This window comes from Falco punctatus, assembly GCF_963210335.1.
Source record: "Falco punctatus genome assembly, chromosome: 1".
NCBI lineage: Eukaryota > Metazoa > Chordata > Aves > Falconiformes > Falconidae > Falco > Falco punctatus.
The window spans coordinates 48193307-48203749 of record NC_137580.1 but is presented as its reverse complement, the minus strand read 5'-3'; the positions used below and the strand labels follow the sequence as shown (position 1 = coordinate 48203749).

General features: G+C 41.5%; 1 protein-coding gene across 1 annotated transcript in view; it reads right to left on the bottom strand.

Annotated features, from left to right (window-relative positions):
* Positions 1–5871: 5871 nt before the first annotated feature.
* RGS12 (regulator of G protein signaling 12) overlaps positions 5872–10443 on the bottom strand; it is a 91249-nt gene continuing 86677 nt past the window's right edge. The window contains exon 18 of the mRNA XM_080411135.1: positions 5872–8924. Coding sequence (XP_080267261.1) covers positions 8560–8924 — 365 coding nt within the window. The 3' untranslated portion in view covers positions 5872–8559. The remainder of the gene's footprint in view (positions 8925–10443) is intronic.

Genomic DNA, 10443 nt, shown 5'->3' with positions numbered 1-10443 from the left:
CTGATTGCAGCCCTCATAATATCCCACGTGGCAACCTGTACATACATGTATACACTTATATTTTCCATATTTTTTTCATATATATACGTGTGTGTGTGTATGGAAACTAGATGTCTTAATAAACATTTGCTTTCTGATTTGCAGGTAGCTCATATGCCAAGGGTTGAAGTGCTGGGTGATGCTCAGTGACCAGCCTTTTGGCTGAGGTGACCAGGGGAAGCCACACAATGAGGTGCCCTCTGCTAAACCTGCACCCCACGCAAGGGGACACTCCTGTCACTCAGTGTCACAGCAGCTGCCCAGGGCCAGCTGTGCCATTTGGACACTGGATTTTGCAATATCATCATAAGGATACTCACCTTAGATTTATCACTCTGTATCATCAATCCGTTAATCTAGCACAGTGTTTGACCAGGCTTCCCCTGGGGTTTTTGCATCACAAACCCAGTGGCAAACCTCTAAGGGACACCTCCAGCTTCTCCACTTTGTCTTCCCGCCGCTGAGCTCTTGTTCCTATGCAGAACAGGACCCCTGGGCCTCAGCCCCATGCCTCAGGGTCTGTCTGGGAGAGCTGGTGACCCACCAGGTAGGCAGAGCGATATTTGCCTCCTGGAGGGTGAGGCACGCGTGTTGCTTACCAGGGCTCCCCTCTCACTGCACACAGAAGTCCCACTACTGACGGCCTCCTCTTCTCTACTATCTCCCTCTGCTCTCGCCCATCCACGGTCTCACCCTGTAGGAGACTGCTGCACAGTTTTTTCACCAAATCAACAGGGATTCCGTCCCTGAAAAAAACTAAAGGCTCCTTTTCCCGCACTCACAAAAGTACAGCAGGCAGGGATGTCCCAGGAAGAACCTGGGGTCTCCCCCAGCAGCAGCCCTCTCCCCATCACACTTACTCCAGAAGTGATTTGTGCACCACTCACTGCCTCACTGCTGGCCTCAACAACAGGCTAAAGATTTCACAGCACAGCTGATATCCCTGCCGCATTTCCTTCTCTTTTTCCCCCCTCATTTTCCTGCACCTCCAGTGCCACTCCTTGTAATTGCTGCAGAAATGTAATTGCTGCTCTGTGTAATTGCTGCAGAAACAATCTGAGCTGTCACTGACTTACATTGTTCACACATCAGGAGGAACTGGCAGATCAGAGTCACCCCATAGCTTCAGGGACCTCCTGCATATGTATTTACATCTCAGGTAGATATCAAGGCTCCCAGTATAAGGAATGGAGACCTAGAAAATACAGGAGTGAAATTTAAGGTATGGGTCACCTGACTGGAAGTATGTTTCAACTTGAAGATTAAATAAAACATTCTTTATATCCATGGACAGTATTTAACAAATAATCCTTTAAATCCATAGACCGTATTAACTGTATCTCTAACAAATATATAAAGTAACACCCGTGTTTAGGACACAAAGGCAGCTTTGGAGTAGACACCTAAAGTTTTGCAAGAAGATCCCAAGTAAGTTCTCCTAAAAGAGAAGTCATGACTTTCAGATCAGCTCTGTGAAGTCCATTTCGAGTTAAACAGGACTTTCTTTTGCTCACATGAAGCCAAATACTTTTAACTACGCAGCTGTCTAACAAGGAAAGTTACATCTTGTGGCACCACAGAGTGGTATAAGCTGATGTCATTGCAATGAATGGTAGCAAAATCTCATACCTCTGTATCTGTCCCTTTCCCACAGAAGCATAGAACAAATGGGCCAGATGCAATAGGAGAACTGGCATTCTCCAGGAGACTGAGGCACTGCAAGACTGATCGAGCATGCACAGCCATCCAGCACCTTCCAACGGGAAGATGAACATCCGCCTGCTTTGCGCCTTCATCCTCTCGCAGGGAGTAAAGTTGCGGTGGGGACTGCTCTCGATTTTCTGATACACACCCATACATGTTGTACTCAATGCTCAAATGAGCAAGGACGAGATCAAAGATACGTGCCCACCATAACTGATTACCTCCTCGTTGAAAACAAGTTTCAGCTAACTGCTTTGCTTGCATACAGAGACCTGACGAGATGCTTAGCTGTGCACTGCTTCATCCTGGCCATAGTACTGACTCCAGAAACTTTCAAAGTGTGGAAGAGGTTGAAGTTACGTAGATGCTGTTGGAATTTGAGTTCATGTTGTGGGTATACTGGTAAATACTGGCAAACAGTTACTGAAAAGGATGCTTGTGCAAGTCTATAAATGAGGGAGAATAGTAATTAAAGGGTAGTTTCCCCTTATCACATAGTTTCATCTTTCCAGGAAAGACTCTAAATCATTAAAAAAGACCTTAGTTACCTCTCACAGGAAAAGGGGGAGGCATTAGCTTCATTTTTGTGCCCTGATCTAAGATTATGTCACTCCAAGCTTTAATTAGATAACTTCTAGCTGGCCTTTCACTTCTTTATCAGCCTGCTCTGGAATTAAGGCTTGAAGCTGCACAGTAACTAAGTTATATATACAATTTTGAGGTTGCAGCAGATCTTTGCAAGCAGAGGATGCAAAGGAGGTACAGGTTGCTGTATCCTGGCAAAGCAGACACAAGGTACTTCAGAATACACTTTCCAAACTTGGACTTCAGGGCCTTCTCCGGTGAGGCAGGTGAGCCGTCTTTCCAGTGCCTGCCCCACCACCTGCTGCAGGCCATGGGGCTTGGAAACACTCGAGTGCCTTTGCAGCTCTCTGCGTACCTGCAGGGGTGGGACTCAGCATCATCACTGGAAACTGGTACAAGATTATCATGGGGAGCAATACAGCCTTGGCATGGACTTGGAAGAAGTTACATTTCACCCCATTCCAACAGTTGCTATTTTCTGCTGTTGATACTCAAACTTCTGTATTCCCCCTTGCTCCGGCACAGAGCATTCAAAGCACAAATGGAGAGGATGGTGAACAAGAAGGGAACCATCTAAAGAAGGTTGTGTCACTAATTCAGGTTAGTGGACACAGACACAACCACTGGGTCCCTCACTTTTCGCCACTCTTGCTCTCTGATAGATAGAGCACTGGTGTATTTTAGCAGTGCCTGCTGCAAGGGTGGAGAAGTTCTGACACATTTGTCCCCTGAGAAACCATAGAGCTAGACATCCCACCAAGACTGTGCAGAAGGGAAGCCAGAGGAGGATTACACCGTACCTGGAAAACATTCCTCTACTGCTTTACCTCAGGTTTGCAATCTCTATTGCTGGAATAGAGCAAGAGGAATTAATTAAAGGCTAAAAACCTAAACCACTATTATTAAATTCCAGAAAAAAGCTTTTTTTAAGGTATATAAATATTTGGCAGAAATTCTTAACAATTCTCTTTTAGAGAAATTTCTATAGGTAACCTAGGTTTAAGAAGACATCTTTGCAGAATCTAATAAAATGCAGGCTAGTTTCACAGTCTCATACTTCTAATGAAGCTGTGATGTCCGAATGGCAGCAGGTCCCAGAATAACTAAAAAAAACTTTTTTCACCTCTTTTCCCTAAACTGAAATTAGGTATCAATGAAATACTATCAGTTCCAGTAGTATAAATAATTTACTTAATACATACACAATTAACATTTTAAACAAGTTTGACACACTGAAGTTTCTATAAACATTACTGTGTGGTACAGGATTTCTCAGTATTTTGGGGAGATACAGCATGAGAAATGTATCCAGTGTGCATTTTCCTATTAAAAAGTCATTATATAGACATTTAAAGACAAAACAACAAATAAAACAAGAATACAAATAAAATTATTCACAACATTTTAGACTGTACAACAGAACGATCGCTTGGGATGAAAAAATATAAACAATTTTCTTTCCTTCCACGCAAACAATCCAGAAAACATGTTGGTTCACATGTAACGTACTGGATTTGCTAACATTTTGAGTAATGCAGGCAAGATCTGCAGGCACCTGATCATCCAGCACTTCTCAGCAGATAAAAGTCTTCTGAACGAAATCAAGAGTAACCCAGCTAAAAGTGACAGTTGGTCTACAGCAGCGAATATTTCAGCAAGATCAACGAAAGCTTTTCCTGTGTTATAACAGGTTCTGGATTTGGGTTCAGAAAATCTCCCGGTCGTTCAGTAGTCTATGCCACTAAGCTTGGGATGCTGCTCCAAGAGCACAGGCAGGGAGAAATACTTGGATGCACCACTTGTTTTGCTGCAGGGCAAACACCCACACTACCCACAGAGCAACACTGTTGTCACACGGGTTTGCTACAATCCCACCATACTTGGAAATCTGCCTGTTGATGCAGAAAATACGGTCATTTCTAAATGCAACACAATGAGCTGCGATAGAGAGTTAGGAGGAGTGCCTCGGAGCTGCAGTGGTTTTGGCTTCTCACACCTTTTGGTAAGGACCTGCTGCTGGGCCTTTGAGCCCTTGAAAACTTCTCAAAATCTTTGAGAAATTGTGAAAAGATGCCTCCAGGCATCTGCATCACAGATGCCATGGTGCAGTACCACACACCCACTGGGTCTCCCCGTTACCGAGTACCTTAGGAGAGACCATTTTAAATGACAACATTCACTGCCTACACTGTGTTGGAGAGGTCTGGCATGAGCAGTAGCACCACTACTGAGAAACAACTACTGGCAAGGATTTCAGTTATGTGGCAAAAATCAGGCTACTTCCAAAAAATCAAAATAAGCTCTTAAGTCCTGATTATCTCTGTTATGGGGTAAGGAGGCTACCAGCTGAGCTATGTCTTTTAGCAGTTTTCCAGCACCAGAGAAGAAGGAGGAATAAAGCAATGCATTCTACAGCGAAGCTAAGAAAAGAGGCCCAAACTTTCAGGCAAAGTAGGGCACACAGGGCCTGGAATCCTTGAATGACGTTATATAGCCCCCAGAAGACCTTCAGGGGCACAAGAAAGGACATGGCACAGACAGGTATTGGCTCCTTCTCACTGAGCAGTGAATCTCTTCAAAGTCTCTTTGCAAAGCCTATTCATGTACCTTTAAAAAACACCAGTTATTGGTCGTGCAGTCCCCCAGACCTAAACTGCACAGCGGTTTATTTTGCATGTGTGTTACATCACAAATTTGTTGGCAAGGCATACTGCTATAGTAAACCTAAAGGGGCAAGTCCCTTTGCAAGTTTGCCTATACATATATTTTTGCTTCTTCACAGAGCCTTTAGAACAAAAAAACAACAAAACTGTGGCTGTTGTGGAGCCTATGAGGCCGAAACCACTACCATCTGAAAATCAGGTACCATGACAACAAGTGAAATACAAGACAACTGTTATATTAAATAAGATTCAGAATGCTGCAGGATCTCCTAAGCATTGGGATTGGGTTTTTTATATCACTGGTTGGTACAGTCTCACGTTTGAGTACTGATAAATGTCAGTGGATCTCCCTCTTCCACTTGAGAGGGTGGGGGGATCAAATCCCCCTTTTATTTATCATCATGAGAATAACGAGTCATAAGAGTAACTCTGTACAAGCAAAGTTTCAACAGGGGAAAACTGGGAAAAGTAAAAGAGAAATAAAGCTACAAAAAAACTGATTATCTTTAGGAACTAGCTGGCAAAACAAAGGATTAAGCTATCAAGCAGTGCTTCAATTTGGCTGCTTTTTTAATTCCAAGTAGATTTCATTAGTAGTGGAAATCACAGTATAATGAGGCAACTTATATTATAATGCTGAAGTCACACAGTAATTAAAACTGAACATCCTTAGTATAATCTTGGAAAATATCAGCCAGACACAGGCTGTCCACATTCATTTTTATTAACTCCATGATCTGTGGCAACTGATTCCAGCAGGTTTAATTTTTATATTCTGCCAGATATTGAATAGAAGAGCTAGTATTGTGAATTATTTCTAAGTCTAAGGAATTAATTTCCCTGAGTCCTAGTTAAGAACAATGTGCCAATAACTGGCATGACAGTGCAGCGTGGGGAGGAATGGTTTTTCCATGCCCCTTTGTTGACAGGATTTCCAGGCATTGTGCCAAGATTTTTCCCTATGCTAAAGAAAACTCTATTTTTTCACATCCTTCATTTTCCAGCACACAGCTTGACTCTCCCATGCTTTCAAATTCCCTTTAAATTGCTGATACACTCAAATCCAGGTTGCTGCACTCAGAATTTAAAAACAGCGTGTTGGCTTTTCCTTTTCCCTTTTCCTTCTGCCTGAGCGCAGCAGATTGTGGAAAGAAAACAGAAGATGAAGAACCAGCTCCTCGATTTGAACCTTCTACATATAGCTTCATCTGATGGCCCCTAATTCTTGTTGATAGTCCATCCCCATCAACCCTTTCTATGGCATTCAAGGGTTTTCAGACTTTATTATATCTCCTCCCAGCTGTCTTTTTCCAGCTGAAGAATTCTGTATTGCTCACTATAAGTCACTCATTATAAGTCACTCACACAATGTAAGATAAGCAACCTTGCTCCATCTCAAATACTGATCCGAGATTAATAAAGACTGTAGATTAATAAAGATTGTATTTGAATTTTAATCTTTTACATTTATGATGTTAGGATTTTATTTTCCAAGACACATGAAAAGTGCCAAGCGTATCACACATCAAAAAGCCCTCTCCTGAGTTTGACTGATGTCATGTTGGTCTCAATTAGAACAAGGCTATTAATTTTCTGGAAGATAGGAAAAAATTGTGGCCATTTATCTGTGCAAAGAAATATCCTCTCATGGGCAATTATTAGCAAAATACTACAAAAAAGAAAAAAAAAAGAAAAAAAAAGAAAAAAATAGAAACAGGAAAAATACTTTAAAATAGATACTTGAATATTTTCACATTGTTGGGCTATGACTGTTTTGTTATGTTGTGTCCCACACAGATGCTATATAGTATGATACAAAACAACATATCTTATGGATCAGTATAGAAATTGTCCCCTTTATCCTCTGCATAGGTAAAGTCAGACTGCTTGCAAGGTCAGACTACATTCAGTATGCTATGGTCGTATTGTAACAGCACAGCCCATTCCAGTGTGGTACCCAGTTCCATTGGCCTCCAGGCCTGTCCACTCACTCCCAGCTCTGCCCACCATGTTTCCCCAAGTATCTGGTATCAGTAAACCATTAAGATTTTAGCATGACTCTTGAATTAGTTTTAATCTTGAAAAATTTTAAAAGAACGGCTATTTTCATAGTATATATCCTCATTCAGTCACACGCAGAGCTGAGCCTAATGTTAGCAAGGGTTTTCCTCAACATTAAGAGCAAAATCATTAATCAGTAGAAAAGAATTAAAGCTAATGGCTGTTGTGTCCACTTATATCACTGTAGTATTTGATGTATAATGCTTAAGCTTTAGGAATCTTACTTTACTGTTATAAAATCCCACGTATCTCTTCCTCATCTAACAGATTTGAGTTTAAGAAAATAAGTGACTGCCTCCAGTATTGCTGGCTATTCAGAAAATTCACGAGTCTTGGTATGCTTTAGGAGCAAAGAAAGAGAAGTTAACGAAATATTTACTGCGATGCTTTAGACTTACTGCCTGTGTGGATCTGCATTCTTGGAGCTGTGCAACAGGACTTAAGTCTCACAATAACTTCAAAGCAGTGAACCACCAGCAGGTCTCAATACACACACTCATCATTGTCTCACACTGATGAACAGAGATGCAGCGCTTTCACTTCTTTGCATTTCCTTCTGCATGTCCAGACTCACAACCTCTTCTGTAGAAACGGGAAAGGAGGAAAAGGAGTGGGTGGCAAAAGCAACATGTTCAGTAGTCTTTCTCAAAACTCCAGGAAAGCCAGAAGATTAACTGAAACTAGAATTAACAACAAGAAGAACAGGGGGCACTTAACCACTTCTTGAAAGAGCAATAACAAAATCCACCTTCCCCTGAAGCTGAAGGAGTGGTGATGAGGAGGGACCCAAATGACCCTCCTGCCACTATGTGATTAGTACATACATTTCTGGTATGAAAACGTCACCAGTTTTGCCTATGAGAGCAGCTATTATTCCCAGCATGGGAAATTCACAGCTTGTTTTTTTGCTTCTTACTGCTTGTGTAACAATGGTCCTATTGCCTATATCCATCCAGACAACACATTGAACAAGACTGAGTTCCACCTGGATTTCTTCCCAAACATTACGAGTCAGATAGAAAGATATTAAGAAAATAATCCTCATCTTTTTACACCAGTAACTGATTCTACTTCCACTTCAAAAGTCTACCAAACTCAAGGAATCGTGCAGACCAGGAAGAAACATTGTAAGATTAAAGGGATATTATCTGAAATAAAAAGTTTGGATAGGGTATTTAAAGTGAATTTGTCTTCAATAAAGACAAGAAAGGTAGGGGTGGAAATAATAATTTTAATTGCACTGTGCAATGGAATCATCCCAGGGAAAATGATACAGAAATGGTAAGAGAACAAAACCAAATAGCTCGATACTTCCATTGAATTTCAATTTTTTTTTTTTCATTCTACAAGTTCTAACTCATATCAGAAAAGACAGTCTGGCAGGCTCGTTGAAGGCAACTGAGTACTGAAAACAACTTATAACTTGCAGAAACATGTCTCTAAGGCATATCTCCATTGCTGCTGATGCCAAGCAAAAATACCAGAACTCTTAATTACAAACAGAGATTTAAACAAAAGTAGCTTTATACTGATTCTCAGTGCCCTTATTCTTCTCACTCTTGACAGTAATCAGAAATGGAAGGTCTGACGTCCCATAAACCCCAGTTCTCATCCTCCCTTGGCAAGATCTCAGTTCAGAGATGTAACCTTCAAAGCTGAGGTTCCCTTCAGAATCATCACAGGAGCGTGTGCCTGTGTCTTCCAGTTTGACTCCATCCACGTCGATTATCCTGTTCACAGGGAGCTCCGTTCCAGGGTTCTCTCTCACACCAGGAAGATTAAAGCTTCTGCTGGTCTTCATTTTGTGAGAGCTCTGCTCACAAGAGTTGCCTGAAGTCCCTTGTGAATCTCTTTTCTTTCTGTGGTTTGCACCTAACAGAACAATTAAAAACAAAAAAAACCATAAGCAGAGTTACATATCTTCTGGCTTCAGCAGTTTGCAACGTTGCAACCTTCTCTGAGGTCCTAACCGTAGATACTCAGCTGGGATATTCCTCCGCCTCCATCAGGGAGACTTATCAATCTACCAAGGAGGCAACTACACAGTAGATCTCAAAGATGAATATAAAATGTTATTAATTTAGCATTTTTTAGAATTTTTAGAAAGACTGCATTAAAAATCACTACCTAGTATGAATTTGTACACCTCTAGAACAAAAACTCTCATGCCAGCCAACTCGAAGGTGAAGGAGGAGTAACACGGAGCTTCCACTGGGGCAGAACAGATGCTCCTTGACTTGAACTGGCCTCCAATACCAGATCCCTGCTGAGATATTATTTTCACTTGACTAGAGATTAACTCTCTAGCAAACTAAGAAAGGATGACTTGAAGTTGCAGTTCACTGTCCGGAACTGCAATGAGCAATCACAGCCCACGGTTTACAGGACAAGAAGAAAAGAAATAACTGAATCCACTGAAGGGCTTTAAAAATTCAAAAAACACCCGAGTTATGTCTGATTTTTTTAACCTCAAAGTTTCCTTCTGGTACAGCGCTTCTAAAATCACAACGGTTAGGTTCTAGGCCTGTTCTCTAGAACTGCTCATACAAAGTCACTACAATCCCAGGCTAACCCTGGATTAAAATTCAGGCCCCAAAAAGCTCATTTTGCATTAGGTGTGACACGGCAAGCTGCTAGGCACTTGTTACAGCAAAGGCAGATGAAGCTGGTCTGCGCCTTTCAACAAGCAACAAGAAAGGAAGGATGAAGAATGGGCTGATGTCATGATTTGCACCACCAGTTACCAACATGATTTCTGCAGCTGAGGTGTGCTGCTGCCCAACCCCCCACCCCCCACCCCCCCCAATGTTTAAAGGTACAAAGGCAGACCTGAGTAAAGGCTTCCACTTCTTATTTATTTCCTTTTTTCCATGTATACCAGCTGGCTTTTTGAAAGAAACAGTCTTATCCAACATGCCTTACCTAAAACATTTCTGAATTTTTTGCCACTGTACACACAAGTGCCTGACGAGCACATTTAGCCACACAATCCCAGGAGACTTAGTGGTTAAATCCCACAGCTGTCTTTGAAACCTTTTATTTGTGTTTGTTCCACAAAGTGGTATGTACAGTTCTGTGCAAGAAAATTAAGTATCAACGTATAATCATCGCAATCAGGAACTTTTTGATATGGAAAAGGGGGCAAACGCAAACAAAAGGACAAAAAAAACCCCGATTTCATACTGTTTCCATCAAATTGCTCCAGGGTCTTCTCAAGGGTTAACGTCTTTTCATTAAATAGAAAGCTTTAACATTCTAAGTAATGCAATGTTATTTTAGTGCTTTAGCTACAGTGCAGCCTCACATTAATAATGCAGATATTCCACATCAGTAATACTTGCCTTTTTTTTTTTCCACATCCAGAGGAATTAGATCAAACTCCAAACAAATC